Source organism: Lolium perenne, chromosome 4 (assembly GCF_019359855.2).
Source record: "Lolium perenne isolate Kyuss_39 chromosome 4, Kyuss_2.0, whole genome shotgun sequence".
Taxonomy (NCBI): Eukaryota; Viridiplantae; Streptophyta; class Magnoliopsida; order Poales; family Poaceae; genus Lolium; species Lolium perenne.
In genome coordinates this window covers 395622660-395644826 of record NC_067247.2, presented here as the reverse complement: position 1 = coordinate 395644826, position 22167 = coordinate 395622660, and the positions used below count along the sequence as shown (strand labels likewise).

The 22167-nt window shown below is 43.0% G+C and overlaps 3 protein-coding genes and 2 long non-coding RNA genes across 23 annotated transcripts; 2 read left to right on the top strand and 3 right to left on the bottom strand.

Annotated features, from left to right (window-relative positions):
* The first annotated feature begins 2899 nt into the window (after positions 1-2899).
* Positions 2900-4133, top strand: LOC127297645 (acetylserotonin O-methyltransferase 1-like). The gene is made up of 2 exons (XM_071818385.1): positions 2900-3685; positions 4125-4133. Exons 1-2 carry the CDS (start codon positions 2900-2902, stop codon positions 4131-4133), a joined length of 795 nt encoding a protein of 264 aa, XP_071674486.1.
* Positions 4134-4549: 416 nt separating this feature from the next.
* Positions 4550-10263, bottom strand: LOC127297646 (uncharacterized). Of its 19 annotated transcripts, none has more exons than XR_007849351.2 (8): positions 10091-10263; positions 9778-10007; positions 9066-9668; positions 8827-8948; positions 6546-8739; positions 6143-6230; positions 5214-6056; positions 4550-4991 (listed from the first exon to the last, which is right to left on the bottom strand). It is a non-coding gene; the product is annotated as an uncharacterized lncRNA (long non-coding RNA). The 19 variants fall into 19 exon arrangements; XR_007849352.2 differs by having other exon boundaries at positions 4550-4933; XR_007849361.2 differs by having other exon boundaries at positions 4550-5696; positions 5889-6056.
* Positions 10264-10281: 18 nt separating this feature from the next.
* LOC139830750 (uncharacterized) lies at positions 10282-11284 on the bottom strand. The gene is made up of 2 exons (XM_071819547.1): positions 10458-11284; positions 10282-10318 (listed from the first exon to the last, which is right to left on the bottom strand). Exon 1 carries the CDS (start codon positions 11113-11115, stop codon positions 10561-10563), a length of 555 nt encoding a protein of 184 aa, XP_071675648.1. The 5' UTR covers positions 11116-11284; the 3' UTR covers positions 10282-10318; positions 10458-10560.
* Positions 11285-13805: 2521 nt separating this feature from the next.
* LOC127297648 (uncharacterized) lies at positions 13806-14675 on the top strand. Its single transcript, XM_051327963.2, has one exon. The coding sequence runs from the start codon at positions 13895-13897 to the stop codon at positions 14435-14437; it is 543 nt and encodes a 180-aa protein (XP_051183923.1). The 5' UTR covers positions 13806-13894; the 3' UTR covers positions 14438-14675.
* Positions 14676-17168: 2493 nt separating this feature from the next.
* LOC127297649 (uncharacterized) lies at positions 17169-19616 on the bottom strand. Its single transcript, XR_007849368.2, has 4 exons — positions 19397-19616; positions 19154-19308; positions 18111-18274; positions 17169-17612 (listed from the first exon to the last, which is right to left on the bottom strand). It is a non-coding gene; the product is annotated as an uncharacterized lncRNA (long non-coding RNA).
* Positions 19617-22167: the final 2551 nt, after the last annotated feature.

Genomic DNA, 22167 nt, shown 5'->3' with positions numbered 1-22167 from the left:
GAATGCCGCAAAATTTTGCGAAGGTAAGACCCCAGATCCGTTCTGAGCGGCGTGACGCCGTCTCTGACGTCAGTTTGCTACTTTTTTCCGTATCAACAGATACGAAGAAAAATCCTAACGGACGCGTTAGGTACCCGATAAAATATGACTGGGACTCGACAGATGGTAAGACCTTAATCGGCACCTGTCGAAGTTAACACCGGTATCCCGAGATCATGTCCAGGGATGTGATCTTGAAGTAGGTTTTTGCGGATTGCCACTAGAGCAGTTAACTAGTACCTGATCCGTCAGATGAACTAGCCCCAACTACCATTATCCCTGTACAATATATAATTACATGTCCAAAGATATGTGATAAATTCGACAGAGTTATTGAATGACTATAAAGTTGGAGATTTTCCCTGATTCTTCGATTCAAGCAAAATCTCGGGGGCTACTGACATAGGCATCCCCAATGGGCCCGCCGAAGATAGTACCTGGGGTTTACTGAAGGCCCACGACTCGATGAATATGAAGATTCAGAAGTCCAAGTTATTACTAAGGAAACATAGAGTTGTATTAGGAAATACATACTTGTAATCTTACGGGAGGATTTGGAAACCCTCTCGGATTATGTAACTTGTGTATTATAAATCTCTCGACTCCACCTCCTATATAAGGGGGAGTCGAGGGACAAAGATAGCATCGATTCATTGTTTCACGCAACCCTAGTTTTCACATCGTCGAGCACTTTTCGGCTGAAACCTTCGAGATCTACTTGCCCTCTACTTCCGACTAAAACCCTAGTCTACAATCTGTAGGCATTGATAAGTTAATCCCTTGTCAAGAGGCGACACGTGACCAAAAGAAAAAGGCAAGTTACCAAATATGAGGTGGCAAAAAAACTCCAAGAAAAGAAAGTTGATTGCACATAGAGGATGACATGCGGGTCCCATTTAGCAGCATCGATCTCAACGTTTTCAAGGCGGCACAGGATCAAAAGAAAAAGAAAGTAGCCAGAAATCAGGGGGGTCAAAAAAATCCAAGAATAGAATGAATTTTCGTTCATAGAGGATGACATGCGGGACCCATGATCCTGCATCGTAAACGGCTCGATCGGAGAGCGTTGAATGAGATGGCGCGATCGTGAAAAAAAAACAATGCTAGAGAGGCCGCCATCTGGGGCCCTACATCCCTGGGCGGTGCGGATTTGCGTTGACTCTGCCGGCGAACCCGTGAATTCGTGACGCACCACGTCCCGGCCACCATACGCGACGTTTTGGACGTTTTCGTCGCGTTAGGTGGCCTCAAAAACGTGATTTTTTTTTTGACATGCACAACGAAGAGACAAAAAATCGTCGGCCATGGTACAGCAGAAACCACGACGCGACTTCAATTTCGTCGGCCATGGCAACTTTTCTTGTAATGGCGATCCCCAACCTCGTGACCTTACCAGGTGCCCAGCGACAACAAGGTGTAGCATAGGGTTAGGGTTTTAGAAGGCCTTTTTTTATATTTTCATGTTTTTTGCACTATATAAATTAGTATATTTAAAAAAATGAGACAAATGCGTCGCGTCACTGGGACACCCTAGCGCAAACGGTCAGCTGATCCTTCTCAGCCAATTTCACATCCGTGATCCGACGGAAACAAACACGTGCGGTCATTTTTAATGTTAGTTCTGTGTCGGGCAAGACACCCTAACTGTTTTAGTTGCTCAGGAAGGACACTATTTTCCAATAGCCACTACAGGAATGGTGCGCTACGCTGACGGCCCCGAGCCCTCGGCATAGCCTTAAAAGGCCATCGGCGTAGGCTATGCCGAGGGTCACCGTCGGTGTAGCTCCTCGGGGAAGGCCCGCTTCGGTAGAGACACGTGTGCCCTCAGCCTAGACGCGGCCGTCAGCGTAGCCCTATACGCTGATGGTGGCCATCGGCGTATGGACCCTCGACATAGGCCACACCGTCCTGTCCGTTAACTTCAAAAATTATAAAAATATTTCAAATTGTTTTTCACATTTTCTTAAGTCTCCCACATGGATCATTTTAATTCTAACAATACACTTAATCTTAGGTCAAACTATCCCCCATAGTCAAACTTCCCACCCGATTACTTCTACCCATCCTCACATTACTCCAACCTACACCTGGGCATTTCTCGGGCCGGGCCGGGTTTCGGGTCGGGCCCGAAAAAGCACGAACTGAAATTCCTAGGCCCGAGCCCGACCTTCGGGCTTACAAATTAGGCCCGAACCCGGTCCGAACTGCCAAAAACCCGGCCTGGCCCGACAAGACCGGCCCGAACTAGGCTTAAATTGTGTTTTATGCAAGCCGGAACCCGGCCCGGCCCGACGTTCGGGCTCAAAAATCAGGCCCAAACCCGGCCCGATGTGCAAACCCGACCCGGCCCGGGATTTTCGGGCCGGGCCGTCCGGGCCGTGCTGCCCATGCCCAACTGTACTCCATCCCTAGCACGCTTAACATCTTGGTTTCTTCTGGATTGACCTTCCATCTTCTTCACGAACCATATCAGTCCTATTAACTTTTAGATCATGATATCACAACTCTTTTATTATTTTAAATTTTAAATAATTATTTAAATAAACATCAGTGGTTAAGTAATAATAATCTCTACCGAGGATGCAATTTTTTATTTTTTAAAAACAAAAAATATAAAATCTTGAATTTCTAAAAAACAATAATCTTACTAGTTTCGTACCGTTTCCTACGCCGACGGCCCCGACTTTTGGTCGTCGGCGTATGAGAAGGCCGTTGGCGCAGCGCGCCATTCCTGTACCGAGCGCAGTGCTGCTGCTCCTCCTCTAGAAAAGGGCCTTGGTAGGACTTCGCTAGGCAGGCCAAGAACTAGAGTCTACATCCACGCTTACGTTTGCAGCAAAGTGGTAGCTAAACTAGAAAGATGACGCTCAAACTATTGGCCGAAGTGAGCCCACAGGAGTTGCTCGTAAGCCTCGCCGAGCTCCATAACCACTTTCTCGGCTACGTCAAGTCCATGTCGCTCAAGTGCGCCGTGGATCTGGGCATTCCAGAAGCCATCCACCGCCGCGGCGGCACCGCCACCCTCGCCGACATCGCCACCGACACCAAGATACATCCGGCCAAAGTCGCCGACCTCCAGCGCGTGATGGAACTGCTCACCGCTTCCGGCATCTTCAGCACCAGCACCGCCGGGGAAGACGACGTCCTGTACGGGCTGACCACCACGTGCCGCTTCCTCGTCGGCTGGCACAGCCTGTCCCCTATGGTGCCCTTCCTGCTGAACCCTCTCGTCGTCACGTCCTTCTTCAGCATGCCCGACTGGTTCAGGAGTGAGCCGGCGCCGGCAGGCGCCGGGTCCCTCTTCGAACTGGCACACGGCTGCTCCCAGTGGGAGAGGGCTGGCAAGGACGCTGAATTCAGCGGCGTCCTGAACGGTTCCATGGCTGCCGATAGCCAGGTCTTCCTCGAGGTCATTATTATGGACAAGGGCCGGATCTTCCGCGGCCTGAGCTCGCTCGTCCACGTCGGCGGCGGCAAGGGCGCCGGCACCAAGGTCATCGCAAGTGCCTTCCCGCGCATAAAGTGCACCGTCATGGACCTTCCTCACGTTATCGCCGACGGCGCCGGCGCCGGCCATGAAAACCTGCTGTTCGTAGCCGGTGACATGTTTCAATCCATTCCATCAGCGGATGCCGTCGTACTCAAGGTATCCATATCACACATGCATCGCTCTTATGAACACTCGTCAATTATTCAATTAATGGAAATTACATATCCTATTACGGTATGTTTACGAAAATGGAAACCTTCATTCCTTAAATGCGGCATAATTCCTATATGGAGTATATACTACGTTCAAAGAAGAAACTAATCCGAAAGACTTTGGGGTTCGACGCCGAGATGGCGAGATGTCAGCTCGGCATGGATGAATGAAAAAACTGTTGTCTATATATGCATGCATGCACAAAGGATAAACTGCTGGTGTCATCAAAACACCAATGTAGATTCACATAATAAAACGTCTAGTAATAAACTGGCACTCCAAGTCCACATACTACCAGACAAGAAGTCCACGGTGATGAGAGAAAAACATCATCTATAACGGAGTTTTTGCCTATCACTGACTTATCACCGATACTTATCAGGGGCTTTGAAAACAAATAAGCAAAAATATGGGATGTGCCGCTCAATATTGCACCAGTCCGTTCTATTTAATTAAGTTGCATTAGACGACGTACGCCTGTGTAACCGTGAAGGTTCACTCTAATACACAACTAGATTTAAATGTGCGCCTTGGCGCACAATCCCGTGGCTCTCGTACTTTTTATATATTTTGTATGACCTACTAAAACACATGTGAGAAAACAATGATGAGTTTATGCTTTGTGAGCAGACTTAAATCAGCATGATCACTCTAATCACCAAAAGACATCTGCATGACCCTTCAAAATAAAAATGTGCACGTTTGTATTTTAGACCTTAGTTGTTCAGGCCCTGTTTTGATAGACATTAGAATAGAGCAAACAGAATCATGAAGAGAGTAGCAAACGCTTATATACAACCATCAAAATAAAGAAATAAATTGGATTAAAGCACTTCCGTCTAATAATCAACCATCCCACAAACTATCTGCAGTACTAAAATAGCAAACCATGTTTGCTCCGGAAGCAATAAAGCACCTACCATATGCGTATATAGCATATTTTTGCATGTTCTTATCTAGCTGTGCACCACCCATCAATGTACATGAAAAATTATCTACAGAACACACACTGCTATATGGAGATCACTAACATATCCCATGTCGTCATACATGTACTACCATAAAGGCTAGTCATCCAAATGTCAGGTATGGTAGGCAGGTGACCATAACTTTCTGAGTGACTCCAGTAGTAACCAGGGTACTGTTCACCGTCACTTGAATCAGAGTGTCATAAGGATATTTTCCCACATTCTGCAGAAAGCATCGATTTAGCAATGTTTGAGAAATCATCAGGGTACTTGCCCATTTTCTGTAGAAAGAATTGATTTAGCAACACTGGAGGTAGCGATGTTTGAGAAATCATCATTGGCATTTGAGATGTACTACTCTGTTCCAAAATGTAAGGCATTTTTAGCTTCCTAAAATGGCTTATATTTTGGATCAGAATAATAACTAACATACAGGAAGCTAACATATATTTGTTTTTTGGATTACCTAAATCGATTGCATGATTGTTAAATGAAAACAATACCTTTTAGTCTTTGATGGCCAGTGAGTGCAGCATCTCCCACATCATACACAGTATCATGTACAATCAATAAAAAAGATTTTAATCCATCACAACCGTTACAAAGAGGTAGGAGAATCAAGAAAATTACATAGTAGCAAGCAATACTAACATCGTGGAGTTGCTCATTTGAGGTCATAATCAATGCGAAGATTGTTTTGTGTAAATGGCAAACTATTTTGGTGTCAATGAAGCTATCACAGTTCAAAGCGTACAAATAAAGGCAGAATTGACCATAAGCTTAAGGGTATGCCTAAATAGGAATTGAACATGGTCATATTTATTATGCCACTAAGCTAACTATTCATTAGAACACATCCTAGTAGAAATTTTGTGCAAATCAAGGTAGGCAAAACCAAATATTTTCACACATCATGCTGCATGGGAGTAATTAGTCATTTTCTCACATAAAAATGCTGCAATCCCTTTTTCATAACAATTCCGCACCTGTATTATACCACCAAAAGCTCAATTTAGTTAGTGATCTGCAATTATCTTAACTATTACAATGTTGCCTAAAAGATCCTAAAAGAAAAGACCAGCTAGTAACTTATATTGTTTGGTATTTCACACTTTAAAAGAAATATGTGGACATTATATCATATTTTTATCGAAACGTAGCCTCAACATGTAACTTACATTTCTGATATCAAAAAGGACTTTTGCTGGAGGTGTGCAAGCAATTGGAAGGGAGAGAGGCAGTGGCGGTATTCCGATCCTCCCACCGACGGCGACCGCTTTTGCTCCTCCATAATAGTCATGTTGAAGACAAGCTTCTCGGGGGGTCAAATCCGTGTCCAAAGTAGTCTGGAATTAAATCGAAGCATGACAGTCAGTTGCACCAAGAGGTACAGGGAGGAATTCCAACAAATAAAGAGGTCCAGAGAGATTACCAAGCCGCTCAAACTGGAACTTGTCACCTAGGACTGTGGTCGAGAGCGATGGTATAACATAGGTGCCCTTTAAAATGTCCCTTACAATCTGGAATGCATACCTAGTAATTAGATATACAAGTACCATGGTGTAAATATGCTAGCCCACAGTAATATTTTGAGTCCTTGAGGCGAAAGTCAGTTCTCAATGTAGACAGTTCTTGAGAAAGGAGCATGTAGATAGGTAGCGCATAACAAATTATGAAGCACAGACATAAGGTAAAATGTATAAAGCATCAGAATTAATCAACTAAATATTTCTGCTACTATAAATTTTATTGTATTCTTCTGAATGTATTTTAAGCAAGTCGCTACATAACAACAAAACGTATTCTTCTAATCATATAGTGAACAAGAGAGGCACCTTGCAGTAGGATGAAGCTGTCATTAGCAGGAGCATCAGGCCACTTTTTCTATCAAGGTCTATGACTTATCCATCCTTCAAGTTTACAACCTAATTTAGCAAATGGAAGCAACATCAGTTTGGTGGAAACTTCTAAAGACTGAAGCCATATAGTGGTTTGCACCTGCAGCAAGAACAGAATGCCAAACCTATAGAGGATGCATAATAAACATGGTTTGAGAAGCTGTTTTAAAAGGTTCTTCTCTGATATGATATTCAAGATGGCCATATAGTGGTTTGCACTTGCAGCAAGATTGCAAGGAAGCAATAAAGCAGAGCAATAGCAACAGGGTAAAAAAATACGGAGGTATCTCCACAATGGCTATAGTTGGTGCTCACATAGTAACCCAATAGCAAGAATATTAGATAGGTGAACTTTACTTAGATAACCAGCGCAAATATCTCAGAAGCACTATCACTTCCATGCAGCTAAGAAATTTAGATTAGATGGCACAAATGCATCATTTATAGATCAATATCTTAGAACAATATATGGAATTTATTATACGATATGTAGGACAGATAAACTTAACCTTTCTCAATCCTTTTTCTTCTCCACATTAATAGATCTGCACCGTAACGAAAGAAATGCCAAAATAAAAAGAAATGCTAGATAGTGTCATTGGCTGCATCATCTCCCGCCTCCCCGTGCTACACGATTGTTAATAGAAAATTGGATGACAAATGTGGTATTATCAATGTTCATGTGAAATCAGTCTTTAATCAGAGCACATTACGGTATAAGATTTTTTTAAACAGAAGAAAAGGCTTTGTTCCGCTTGGATGACATTAACAAAAAGAAAATCCATTTCACAATTAATATCAAGCACATAATAAACATGGACAACATCTAGAGAAACAACATGAGCCTTCATAGGAACAAATTGCGGCTGGAGGTAGATATCTGGATGTGGCGAGATGCCTTGCCACCATTGACCACTGCAATACCCATGGTCGCAATGCCAACGCTTATGCCACGACGCCCTCCTGTGCCTTCTTCAGCGGCAAGTGCATGGTGAATCTGCAGTGTCGCCTCTCCTTGGCCTGGTGACCTCATTCATCTCCTGGGTGAATCTATGCACTCTTAGAAATTATGAGAATGCTAGAGTCGGAACCTGAGTTATAATTTAATTTCAGAAATGAAAACATACAAAGGTAGAATTTGTACAATTGCATATTTGCGTGTGTCAAAAAAATTCAGAAATGACACCACACAAAGGCTAAGCTATAATCCTTGTGTGTATCTCAAACAATCTATCACAAATATCTTTTCCCATGAATCACTAGGCATTTAGCAATAATAGCTTGCACGGGAAGGCTAAACTCTTTTACATAAGATCGAGTATAAAATTGAGCACTATTCTGTATGGGCCTCTAATCATCCTTGGCTCGTTCTACATCAGAAAAAATGATCACAAAAGTCACGTAAATTATCCAATCGGAGCATGCCATGTGTAAATGTAAACCCTTTTTTTTACTGCAAATAGATGTGTGAAATGCATACTCCGCCGAACATCAGCCTAACTTGCATGCTAATGTGTCTGTTGTAAGAATGACACACACACAAAGAAGGTTGTCTATAGATGTTTTCGGTCACAACAGACATATAGAAGAACTGAAATCAGGAATTCAAGGCAGGCAGCTGAACCAAGCACAACACGTACAGTAGATCAAAAGTGGAATCAGAACATGAAGGTAAAGTACATGATTTCTTGATACCTTGAAGAGTCAGCAAGCAAGGAAAAAATATGAACTGTTATGATCACTAACCCAATAATTAAAGAAAATATCTTCGATGTTCTACTTTTCCCAACTACATTAGTACAATGAAATAAAACCGAAGTCAGAATTACGATCACTTGGTCACTCAATAAGATTCAACGTATCATTGATTTAGCACTTAAATCTGTAGGATTACATCAGCATCAAATTTATCTAAAAGAAACATCATTGTTTAAATATCTCAGCTGAACCAAAAAAATAGAAAACCTACAATTGAAACCCACTTTTGGTCTCAAACTCCGGACATACACGAAAAAAACCAAGCAGGAGACATCTGACGTTTAAATCATCACCATTTAATTGAGATAAATGAGGCCTATTTCCAGAGCAGCGAGCAAATCCATTAGATGCTTCTAAGAAGCTGCATTTCCATCTTTAGACTAATTAATTAGGATGAAAAATATGTATTTCTTATAAAAGTTAATGAAATCATTTTATATGACAAAGGTTCTCTTAGTACCTCATGAATATGCAATGCATATTAGCAAATAAACATCGCCCTCCCAATAGCATCTCCTTGTCGTTAATACACCGGTAATCGAATAGGCGTGATGTTTATACAACCAACAGACCGAGCAACACCTGCAACACAAACACGGCATGGTCAGACATCAAACTTTAAGAAAAATCCAAAAGGGAGGAGTTGAGAAACATGAACAAATGGACATGCCTAACTAAGAATCCCAATTGATAGCTCACCACAACCGACATCAAATCTTGTGGGGAGATGCATCACAACACGCCGAAGTGTTTTGGCCAAGAATTGTGATCCCCACCAACAGGAGCATCGAGACAAGCTTCAGATTCTATTCTGAAGGATGTACAAAGTAACAAAAAAGCATGGACTCACACCTGAGCTACCTACGGATTTCTTGCACAGTGACAACCGCTACAACCACTGAAGCAACAATGTCCTCAACAATAATTGCATCAGCTTGCGTTAGGTAAAAAATGGAAACGTTTCAGACTTATAGATGAAATATATACAGAAGAGATGTTCAGCATGCACTCCCTGCCGAACACTACACATAGAAAACCAAAAGAAAACCCATTGGACATAATCAACTGTAATCGTAGTAACATTTGTCAGAAAGCAGATAGGATAGAAAAATATGCCGTTAAGCCCAGTACTAAAATTCATGAAGATAAAAGGTTAGCATGTCATTAGCAATACAGGATAAAAGATTAGTGATGATAGATCAAGATTTCACCTGCTCCATTATTAGAAGCTATAGCACTCAAATAGCTACATCATCTACGGTACGGCCACAACATCACTTGTTAGAACTTTCACCATTTAATCTGCATAAAGCAGGATGGCTGCTTCAACCAGGAGGTTTTGACATATAATACATGTAAGCTGTAAATAAAGTAATGATTTGCTTTTTTTTGTAGCTATTCCAGCACGTACCAATGAAAATCTTGATATTTCTGCCTTTTGTAGACCCCATTGCTTAAGGCACATCCGTAATCAAAACAGCTGGCCATACAAAAGATCCAAGGGAAGTACCAGTCAGATATCTGAAAAGCACATTGGTATTAATACAACTCCCATTCATGACCAATGGAAAGGGGAGCGAAAGAACTCCAGGGTGTAATTGTAATCCTAGACAACCTGAATTTAGCACATAAGCTTTCGTCCTGCATGATCAAACACGCACAGATCTGCACTTTCAGTGAAAGGGAGCCAAAATAATGGGATGTGAAAAGCATTAAATATCTACCTGAAACAAGAAAGAGTAGGAGACCTCATCCCTGAATTTGCGGTTGCCGGATACCTCGAACAGCTTTCTCTTGTCTTTGATAGAGTTCCTCACGATACAAAACAAGTGATTCCCACATGTTCATGTTGAGTGAATCACCAACAAACGACAGTCTCTTTCCTCTCTGTCTCTCTAACACATCAGCTGGGTTCATCCTCACATAAGCACCAGCACCATGCCATCACATAACTGTAATTTTTGGGCAAAACAGGACGTTACCAGCTGGCTTTTGGGATTTGTGGCCTGGAAAGGGGCTCTCTAATCTAAGCATCAGCATCATACCAAACTGAAAAACTTGGAAACAACTTAAACCACACTAGTGCATTACCTCATTCAGTATCCTATGGAGATCATCTGTTACATCTGTAGCCTAAAAAAATACTCCAGATGCAAACAATGGAGCTGCTTCCTGATGTATACAAAGCAACCACCTAGATGAGCAGAGGTGGGGCGGCGGCGGCCGGCTGGGCGGAGCGGAGCAGACCACGGAGACGACGCATCTGGACCTGGCAGATCTGACCGGTGCTCGCCCTGCAGGCCGTCAGGGTCGGTGGCTCGTTGTGGAGGTTCCCGCGCAGCACTCCGCAAGCGCCATCCTGCTCGACCTGCTTCACCCTACTCCAGTGCTCGGCGGCAGTGCTCCCGCCGGCCACCACCTGCTCGTCCGGAGACATAGCAGCAGCACCTCCTCCTGTTGCTGCTCGCCCCTGCTGGCCCGAGCAGGGGATGCGGCGGCCCCCTATGGCGGCCATGGAGGCGCATGGAACAGAGGAGGAGAGGCGCATGAGGGCGCTGAGATAGAGGAGGAGAGGCGGCAGGAGGACGTCGAGCGGGTGAGGAGGCCCCTTCCCGTCCACCTCCTCTCGCATCCCGCAGGAGGCTGGCGACGGAGGCGTGTGTCCAGAGACAAGCTCCACGGGGCGGAGAGAGACGAGGGACCTCGAGTGGGGAAAGGAGGGCGAGCGGGACAGCACCGGCGGCGCCATGGGGACTGGAGCGGGAGAGAGAAGGGGATGCGGGAGGAGAGACGAGCGGAGGCGGCGGCTGTGGGGATTGATTGGGAGCTGGCGGCGGCGGTGGCGGCGATGGGAGGGGCGCGAGGGGGAGAGGAGGACGTGCGAGGCGGGTGAGAGCGGAGCGAACGGGCCGCGCGGGCTTTCACACGACCCGTGGATAAAACGCGGGTTCGTGAGAGGGCCTCGCGCCCTGGACGAAATCGACGGCGGAGATCGCGCCACGTCAGCTCGATCTGATGGCCCAAAATCCAAAGCGCTGTAAGGCCCCCTATGGGGGGCATCATATACACCTTTAGATGTGTTACCCAAACCATATTTTAGGGATGAGAGTTCCTATTTGTTTTAGGAACATAGTACAGATTTGGCTGGCAAGCTTCTAGGCTGCCAACTCTCCAGGATATCTAGACTAGCAACACATACCATTACACTTTTTTTTAGCATATTTTGTCCTCGCTCATTTTCACTAGGGAACAACTTCCCAGTCGGTGAACGATTTTAAAATTACCTCATGCCAATCACGCATCACCTGGAGGTTCTTTGGAGAGGAGCTTCCAAAAAAATATCTTCTCCAAATGGGACATGATGTTACAAGTTAACTCAATTAATATGTGAATATCTATGCAAAGGATATTTCAGAAAAGAAAACAAAAAATACCATGACAATTGTGATGGATTATATTAAAATGGTAACAATCTAAAAATTATAATAAATAAATTCTCTTCATGTACAAAATATGGCTTTAGAAGAAATCGTGATGGAAAATTCGCATGTACAAGCATAATAAAAATACAAATTAAACTCTACACATGTATATGAAAGTAACTACGAATATCGCATTATATGTGGTTGCTGAGTTTAATCTGCAATACTGGCCACATTTGAGGAAAATGGAGGGCCGGTGGCTGTCAAAGTGTCGAGATAAGAGAAGTTCGCTGATTTATTTGTAGAAAGAAACAAATGAGATGACAGTGCAGCAAAAAACATTGACGAGTCAAATAAAGTAAATATAATTGTGACGAGAATAACATGTAATTTATATTCATATGTACATGAAAAAAAACACATAGTGCATGTCAGAGTGGCAACGTCCAATGAGATGTCATTGAGGACCTGAACGGGGCACATGATCAAGGTACGGAGGAGAGTATGCAATGAAATATATTTATGATACGAACATATACGAAAAAATATGAATTCGATCGACAAGTTCGCTAAAAAATATTGGCTTATATCGTGAACACCTAAGGGGATATGCCATACAAGATGGCAAAAATAATTATTTCCTTATGCTAATGAGAAAAATGACAATTCAACAATTAGATATTTAAATTATTTAAATACCAATTATTACATTTTATAAATAAAGCAATGAAAATTATATCACCTCAAAGTGTTGTTTTAGGCAACTATAGGTCCCAAAATACAAATCTCACAAATATCTTGTTGCCGCATATATGTCAAAGTCCTTACCAACATGGCAATGAAAATAATAAAATTTGTTTTCCCAAATCAAATCATATTACTTGAAATATAAATTTTAGATACGATATTTTGACAGCATTATGGGCAACGGCAATTGTATTGAGGATTATGTCGAATAACACATGAGGGCATGAGCACATATCTTGCATTAAATACAGTATCAAATGAGTCAATATGTGGTACGTCTGTAATGTAAGTTGGTGGGTCACCCATCTAGTTTTTATTTAAACCAAGCAACTCTAAGGTTTCATCACTAACTTCAATTTGATTCTATCGTTACTTATCAATATTTCTGTTATACCAACACTGCATTGGTTAGGAGTTACTTTTCTAATACACATCATTGGTTTATAGTGCAATGTTTCATGCTTTCATCTTTCACTAAATTTCTTACATATTTCTCCAATTTGTTTATGCCTATTTGTTCTAGAACATCTTACATGATTGGGGCCATGATGACTGTGTCAAGGTACTTCAGCGTTGCAAGGAAGCCATCCCTGCTAGAAACTGTGGAGGAAAGGTGATAATCATAGATATGGTAAGAGGATTAGCACATGACGAGAAAAAGATAGCAGAGATCGAAGCCATACAAAACCTATTCATGATGTACATCAACGGGGTGGAGCGAAACGAGAGTGAGTGGAAAGCCATCTTTTCCGATGCCGGGTTCAGCGGTGATTACAAAATCATGCCGGTGCTGGGTCCCTACTCAGTAATTGAGATATACCCATGAAGCCTTGGCAAAGTACGTACCGCATTAATGGACAAAATAACTTGCGCATACCTGGACTCCATCAGGTTCATTGGTGTGTGTGTTGTTAATAAGCAGGCTGCCTTGTCCACCTGCCTGTTTGCCATTTCACATCTTATATGTTAAGCATACTTTCTTCAGGTGTTTGTAAAACAACATTTCAAGAAACTATATATGATGTTGCGATTTACGATTCGCATACGGGAGTTTTATGTGTGGTTTTTCTTCATGTGATGAACATACATATCTAGCTTGCTGGCAGCTGCATTTCTCTTATTTGGTGTATGTAATGATGTTGTCCACCCAAAAGAATATCTCGCCAACGCAATACTGAAATGGTTCAAGGACGAAACTGCAAAAAGACCATCCCGTTCCCGGAGGAAGACTCCATCCAATCCAATAAATAGCAAGTCTCGTCGCCCCCGCCGAGTCAAACCTCGCATTCCCCAAAGCCACAAAATTTCCCCACCAACACGCCAGCACCGCCCCCAAATCCGATCCGCCACCGCCTCGCCATGGCCGCCGGCGCCGCCCGCCTCCTGCTCGTCCTCGCCGCGGCGTCCCTCCTCGCGTCGGCGTCCGCCCGCCCCTGCGGCCACGCGCAGACGCTGCTCATCTCCTTCTCCTCCTTCTCCCGGCCCAACCCGGACCCGGCCAACCCGGCCCCGCTCACCACCACCGTCGTCACCGTCCTCCGCGTCCGCCGCCTCGGCCCGCACCTCCAGATCCGCCGCCCCGCCCACCCCGAGCCCCTCCCGGCCGCCGTCGCCGCATCCGCCGACACCGCCGCCGCCTCCTCCTCGTCCTTCCAGGACCGCGCCAAGGACATCCTCGTCGTCGTCTCCGGCCTGCTCTTCGGCTTCGGCTGCGGCGCCCTCACCGCCGCCTCCATGTATCTCGTCTGGTCCCTCATCGCCTCCACCGCCGCCTCCCCCTACGACGAGCTCTACAGCGACGACGACGACGAGGAAGTCCTCATCTCCGACTCCGAGAGCCCCAAGAAGGCCGGCTACGTCATCATCCACGACACCGAGGACTTCGTCGGCGGTAAGAACTAGGATCGGTCTTGCCAGATGCATGATTACATGGAAAAAAACTGTCGAGTATATATAAGACTATTCGCATCTATCTATCTAATGCGTGTGTGTGGGTGTGCTGCGCCTGTCTGACTCTCTCTACGTGTATGGTTGCGGAAACGATGTTATCAATATGCTTTCTGTGTGTTCTTAGATATGCTCAATGCCAAACTGAAGCAAGCATGCTTATTTATCTATCCTGAAAGATGGAACTTGTTTGGTTTCCGATGTTTAGCAGAATTGCTACATCCTCTGTTCCATGATGGTGCATGTTTTGCCAAACCAAATTAGTTTGCTAAAACACGCCACTACATTATGCAGAAGACGGAATACATGTTAGGCACCGCGGTAAATTGTAGTAAGCTGTTTCTGCACTTCTGGTCGCCGAAAATGTACAGAATTCTCACCCCTTACGTCTGATATTTTCTTCATTAGTTGGGTGATCTGTCCATTTTCTTGTCATCGGGTCCTGATGTGGACCGGTCTGGAGTGATCAATCATTTGCCTGCATTGTGGCTTCTGATGTTTCCATCGTTTCTTGCAAAAGCTTGTACTGTGAGTGTGACTCTGGAACCTATTTGGAAATGTACTTGACTTTGAATTAGGCAAACTTAGAGGCAGTGCATATGAAACTGGGAACCTAACATTAGTTTGCTAGTAACAAACTAAATGTTGACGGGCCCTTGATTTTTTCAATGCCTCTACTTATCATTGAGCTTAGACCTGAGATGGAATTTTGTGAAACTTCAACTCTTGAATTGCTCTAATACTTTCTTTTTACCCATGAGGCCCAGACCCGTACTAATACCTTAATCTCCTAACATTTGCTTTACTGTCCAAGCTACTTCACCTTATTGCACCAACGTTGTTAGTTGTGTGATTTGTCCATTTTCGCAGGATGTGGTCCTGATGTGGACAAGTCTGGAGTGAACAGACATTTATCTGCATTCTGATATCTGCTGTTTGCATCATTTCTCACAGAAATTTGTCCTACGACTGTGACTCTTGAACCTCCTTGGTAGTATAAGTGACACTGAATTTGGAAAGGTTAGGTGCAGTGCATGTGGAACTAACAACCTAACACTAAGATGGCTAGTAGCAAACTCCACGCCTCTACCTATCATTGAGATTAGAGCTGACATTGAATTGTATGCAACTTAAACTGTTGAAAACTTTCTCTTTAGCCCTGAGGTACTGACCCATTCTAATAACTCAATGTCCAAACATTTGCTTTACTCAAAAAAGCTACATCATCTTAGTGTACTAATCCATGTGGTAGATGAGTCGATGTGGTATATTGCCCTGCCTCACTGATCCAAATTATGTGCACTTGCTTTGTACATTACTTTCTGGTTGTCCTTATGAGCTAGGTACTTGAACAAACTGTACCTTGCTTTTTTAAGCACTATATGAAGCAGTTGATTTTTGTTGGAGTACACATATTTGTTTCAATCCGGTAGGTTCTAAATAATCAAAATCTAATGCTCTTTTAGTATATATCCCTGTCTTGATCTGTAAACTGTTACCTGTTTTCTATGCATATGAATTATGGTATAATGATTACATGGACTATCGAGTATATGTACTATTATGGCTAAGCCCTAAACCCTGAGTATGCAGTACAGTTGTGATTTATGAACGTGACAAGTTTCTCCCTGGTGGGGCTATTTTGTGTGGTAGTCTGTACATTTTGTTGGAATGGGTGATGATGTGATCTGGAGGGATCGATCATTCGCTCTTATATGACAAATTGCTGGGCGTCTGTTTGCTAACTAGAGTTGTCCAGCATATCCTTGTATTTGGTCAAATCATCGTGGTAAATGATTCAAAAATTACACATGATGTCATTCTATTCTAAATTATTTACACTTCGCTCGTCCTTAGAAATTAGGAACTCAGCAAACTGTAGCCTTGACTTCTCGACCTTACCATTGGATTGTCCTCGTCTTACTTTTTGGTTGTTCTTGTGAGGTAGGCGGTTGGACAAACTGTAGATTGCAACTTCTGAACATTAGGTGAAGTAGTTGTTTTCGTTGCAGTATGAACGTTTTTGTTGGTCGTGCTAGACTGGTTTGGTGCCCATTGATATAAAAATTGTTCTACTTATTTGTATGAAGCTAGTCCCAGTTCTTCGTCCTTGTATCTTTGCTTATGAAAATTGTTGCTTTGACATGCTGCACATATTAGTTAATACTACTTTGTTATCGATCTGGTTATTAAGGTAGGTTTGTCCAGTTATGTGAAAGAAGAGCGCTGGAACTGTTCGTTGGGTTTGAGCTTCTTGCTATTGGGTGAGAGCACACGCTGCCATCAATTTCGAAACGATGTCGTGAATATTGCCGCTGGTGTGGGAGTAGAGTTGAGGTTGATTTATTATCCCCACGCTCAACAACATACAAACCCTAACCTTAACTATCAGTCCGGAGGAATGAGGTTCCCCCTCCCTCCTACCACTGAGGCCTTGTTTGGTTCCAGAGTATTAGCGGGGATTAGTGGGGATAATCCGCTAGAGTATTGGGTGAAACCCCAGCCTTCACCCAATCCCCACTAAACCCCATCCCATTCAATCCCTAATCCCCACTTCTAAAAACTGTCATTTGGTTGGCAGGGATTGGTGCACACAGCGGAAATTGAATTTTTACGTCATTGGCCAACATATAGTAGCAAACAACATATATTAGCAAAGATTAAATTTTTACGTCATTTGGCCACATGGCACTGACATTAAAATCTGAACTAAAGATTATTTGAGGTTCTGATAACATTTACGTCACTATGTCTGTCCATATGTATCAGGTCCAGTACAGAAGTGAGACTAGAAGTCCAAAATCCAGGATACAGATGTTTATGCTAAGACTAAATAAAGTAGACTCCTAGAAAAGGAACTCATGTTGTCACAATTCTCATCATAGTAGACAACAAAACATGTGAACTTTGCAACTTCTGAGCAACCATGACACTACAAAATATCATAACAGATTACACAAGTCAACAAACAGTCTTTTGACCAACATCAGACGTGAGCACACATCATAGGTGCCATCACTGGTAGAAATTGTTGCTGATGTCAACGATCTCCTGAACTTTGATGTCGAGGTAGCTGCGGTGGGTCTTGGGGACGAGGTTCTGCACACCGTGGATGCCTCCTGCACCCAGCCTTCAGATCCACACGTAGAGGCACGACAATACAAAGATGAAATTAGCATCGCCACATATGTTACAGAAAAGAAAAGTCAATTGACAATAACCTAAACGGAGCATACACAGACAGCTAGAGCTGGATATGGACGGGTATATCATGAACAACAAATGCTCATATTCCTACTTTTCTTTCTCACTTAACTATTTCCATGTGTTTCAGCGAAGTTTAGTTGCACTTTTCTTGCATTCTGTATGCCTAAAAATACAATTTCAATGGAATGGGAAGACATAGGAGTATAGCATTTCAAAAAGAAAATGATGTTAGTTTGCAAAATATCAAGAGGACAAAGGAAAAGCAACAGAGAAGAAACAGACAGGAAAGAGGAAAGGGATTTTTCTTAAAACTTCAAGATTCTTGGACCAAATGACTTGCAATATATAAATGAAGCATTAAACTTGGACCAAAATATTGCAAGTAGAATTCTAGTAGAATGACAATTGCACAATAACTTACAATTGCCAGATTATCCCATAGATGAGGTTCAGCATCCAACATGAGCTCGCTATCTTTCCACCGAACTCCACTTTGCCCAAGGGCATCTTTCAGCATTCTATAATCCCTTCATCTTTGTTTTTCCTCTTCCTAACACGTTCTACACTCCGCAAGTCCATGACAACCTATATTAACATGGTTTAGTTTAATGGAATTCCTTATGTTTCAGGGAGTAACAATAGTACATTATTCAAAACAGGGATCAAAAGCATCTACTTTGCACATACATTATTCAAAACAGGAAGCAGATGGCATACAATAAATATTAAATGGAGCAGCTCGACAGTAAACCAGAGCAATAAATAGGAGACAAACTGAGATAACTTATATACCCAGAGATGAAAATTGAGGAAACATGAATAAACAGAAAATTGTTTAACAAACCAGCACTCAAAACAGTTAAACTCAATCCAATAATAGAGTGCTACTTAGCATGTACATACCGAATTTTGGAAAGTGGGCTGCATACTCACAAGAGCATATAGTACTGATGTAAAATTTTGGAAATAGAGCTGCATACTCACAAGGGCATATAGTACTGATGCAACTCACACAAATTAGGAATAACTTTCTATCAAAAAAAAAAAAAAGGAATAACTCAGATCACAGAGAGAGACGCGAGTGTATTTTTTGGTGTTGCATACTGCATGCAACTTGTCCTCTTTGCTCTCCTTATTATCAACAGAAGGAAACGGTCTCTAACAACTCAACTGACTAGCTAGCTGACTAATTCCCACAGCTAGCCTAACTGAATTTAGAACATGCAAAGCCTAACAACTTAACTGACAGAACTACTAGCTGTTGCCGACAATAGGCTGAAACATGCACCTAAACTGAAGATGCACAAGAATTATTCAACAGTTCTAACTTTTCAGAACTTCCGTGTAGATTCAGGTGAGACAAAAATAAAGTAACGGATAAATGTGAATACAAGTGAAATTCTAGGGAGGTTCAGTCACAGGGTATCATTAGGAACAACATATACATGAGAAATATGTGATTACTTCCTCTGTATTTGCACACCAGCACAAGTAGTAGAGAGCTGTAGATGGTGAAATAGAGCACAACAGCAAGTCGTTGGCCCTCGCGTTGGTGTCTCTGCACGCCATCGCCGCCGTGCTGCTACTACTGCCTCCCGGAGCTCGTCCAGACCTAGCACCTGGAGAGGGAGAAAGAGAAGGGGGTTACCTGAGAGGATGCAGAATGGAGTACAAGACCAGCGGGAGGTGGTGTCACCGGTCAGATACCAAGAACGGTGGCGATCTGATGTGGAGCGGCTAGGCGGGATCCATCCTTGTGTTCGTCGGCAAGGTTCTCCGCCTCTCCCGCCCCTCCTGCAGTTCTCGCCGCCGCTCCTCTCGCTGCTCGCCGCCGCTCCGCTCGATGCTCACCGCCGCTTCGCTCGCTCGCCGCCGTCGCTTGCGTGCAGTCTGGGTAGGGTTTCGGTCGGGGACGAGCGGGGACAGGGATAATACGCGAGGTACAGGTCCGGGATTCGGCCCAAGTCAAAAAATGGGTCGGGGACGGGGTTAATCGGGGATGGGCGGGGATTGTTTGGCCCAAAACTCCTCTACCAAATGGGCTTCCGGGGATTAGCGGGGTTTCGGGATTGGGCCGGGATAATACTCTTCCATCCCTGCAAATACCCTCATACCAAACGAGGCCTGAAGCAGCAAGTGGAGGGAGAGGGGACCAACGGCTGGCCAATGGAGATCGAGGGAGAGTTGCTGCTGCCCCTGTTGCCTAGATGAGAGGAAGAGCTGAAATAGTTCGTATCCTGCAAAATTGTTAGCACCTCTCAGCGTACAACCATAATGGAATTTTTTTTTCGAGGTTACCATAATGGAAAATGAACGAGGGAAAAATAGTCAGTTCCAATAGGACGAAGACGTGACCTAAATGAAAACACTCAGGCTATACAAATTAAGTTGACGAAATCAGAACTAACTCTTGACTACCTTCGGCTGCTGTGGAGAAAATAGGTAGCATGATTTCTTTAGAGGCCACAATTACCGATACCCATCTGTACAACGGGAAAAAAGGTGTCCCTAGCAAGTGATTTTCAACGCGAGTTGACACTGTTTGTAACTTTACCGACGTGCTCTTTCTGTTTCCTTCTTATCTCTCCTCCATGTCGCCAAATATTCTACTCCACAGATGTATCTGGTGAATAAACGCATTAGATATATCCATATCTACGCAAAATTGAGTCAAATAATTTGAATTGGAGGGAGTAGCTAATCGGAGGTAGTAACTAGCTTTGTTTACAGACAGCTTATGTATGACTATTGTACATGTCATAAGAAAAGAAGAGAGCCACTAACAAACTACTTCACCGTCCCAGCTGTGAAGAAACGAGAGAAGCGAGAGAGATTGAAGCGAATGGAATCCTTTATTGATAGAGACTGCGGCTATTTATAGTAGGCCAACAGTCAGGTTACAAGGTCGGTTTCTTTACATGCGTCTGTTCGGAAGGGACGCAACTTTTCACAATGCACAGCGATTGGACAAATTACTAATGTGCTAACTGCCATAGGGAATATTCCAAGGAATCTGCTAACTGCTTGATTAGCCTAAATCTAAAGCTAATTTATTCCTAACACTCCCCCTTGGACAACGCTGTCTTCAAAATCCATAGCGTCTTGAATGCGAACGTCCTGATAGTCCTTAATCTTGACTTGATTTTCTTCAATCCAAGTATGTCCTCCAAAAATCCTGTGGAAAAATAAAAGGAGAATATAGGAATCCGATATACCGTTGGTATAATAATTGTATCACTAAAACCTATATGAGGAATCCGTTGGAGAACTCATAAGGAAAGAGTACAATATATTATTATCGGATGATAGATAGTAAGTTCAGTCCTGGGAGATTTCTCCCCCTGAACTTTGCAAATTTCTAAGTCGTCTCATACCAATGCCATGAATGCATTTTTGAAATGCAGCTGCTGGTAAAGACTTAGTGAACAAATCTGCAAGATTGTTACATGATTTTGTTTGCAAAATATCAATTTCTCCATTTTTCTATAATTCATGAGGAAAGAACAGCTTTGGAGCAATATGTTTTGTGATATTACTTTTAATATATCCCATATGCATTTGAGCAACACATGCAGCATTATCTTCATATATAATAGTTGGTGATTCTAATGAACCTATGCCGCATGAGGTCTGGATATGGTTAATCACTCTGCGAAGCCATACACACTCACGTGAAGCTTCATATAATGCAATTATTTCAGAGTGGTTAGTGGAAGTTGCTACTAGAGTCTGTTTAGTTGACTTCCATGAGATAGCAGTTCCACCGAATAAAAATACAAATCCAGTTTGTGATCTAGCATTATGGGGATCAGAAAGATAGCCGGCATCAGTATAGCCAGTCAAAGTCATATCTTGATTCTTCTTATAGAATAAACCAAGATCTTTGGTACCTTGTAAATACCTGAAGATATTCTTCACTCCAGCCCAATGGCGTTTTGTTGGAGCTGCACTATGTCTTGCCAGTAAATTTACTGCGAAGGCAATATCTGGCCTAGTACAATTAGCAAGGTACATTAGTGCTCCTATCGCACTAAGGTATGGAAACTCAGGTCCCAATACATCTTCGTTATCATCCCTAGGTCTAAAAGGATCCTTTTCCATATCAAGGGATCTAACGACCATGGGTGTTTTTGATGGATATGATTTATCCATATTGAATTTTTCCAAAACTTTCTGAATATATGCGGGCTGATAAACGAGTATTCCTGAGGGAAGATGCTCAAGTTGTAAACCTAAGCAGAATTTGGTTTTTCCCAAATCCTTCATCTCAAACTCCGTCATTAAATGATTGCGTGCTACAGATATATCTGTCGCGTTACCAATGATGTTGAGGTCATCAACATAAACTGAGATGATACAAAATTCTTTTGAGGATTTCATTATGAAAACGCATGGGCAATCATCATTATTTGAGTATCCTTTCTGAAGAAGGAACTCACTAAGCCGGTTATACCACATTTTACCCGACTGCTTTAAGC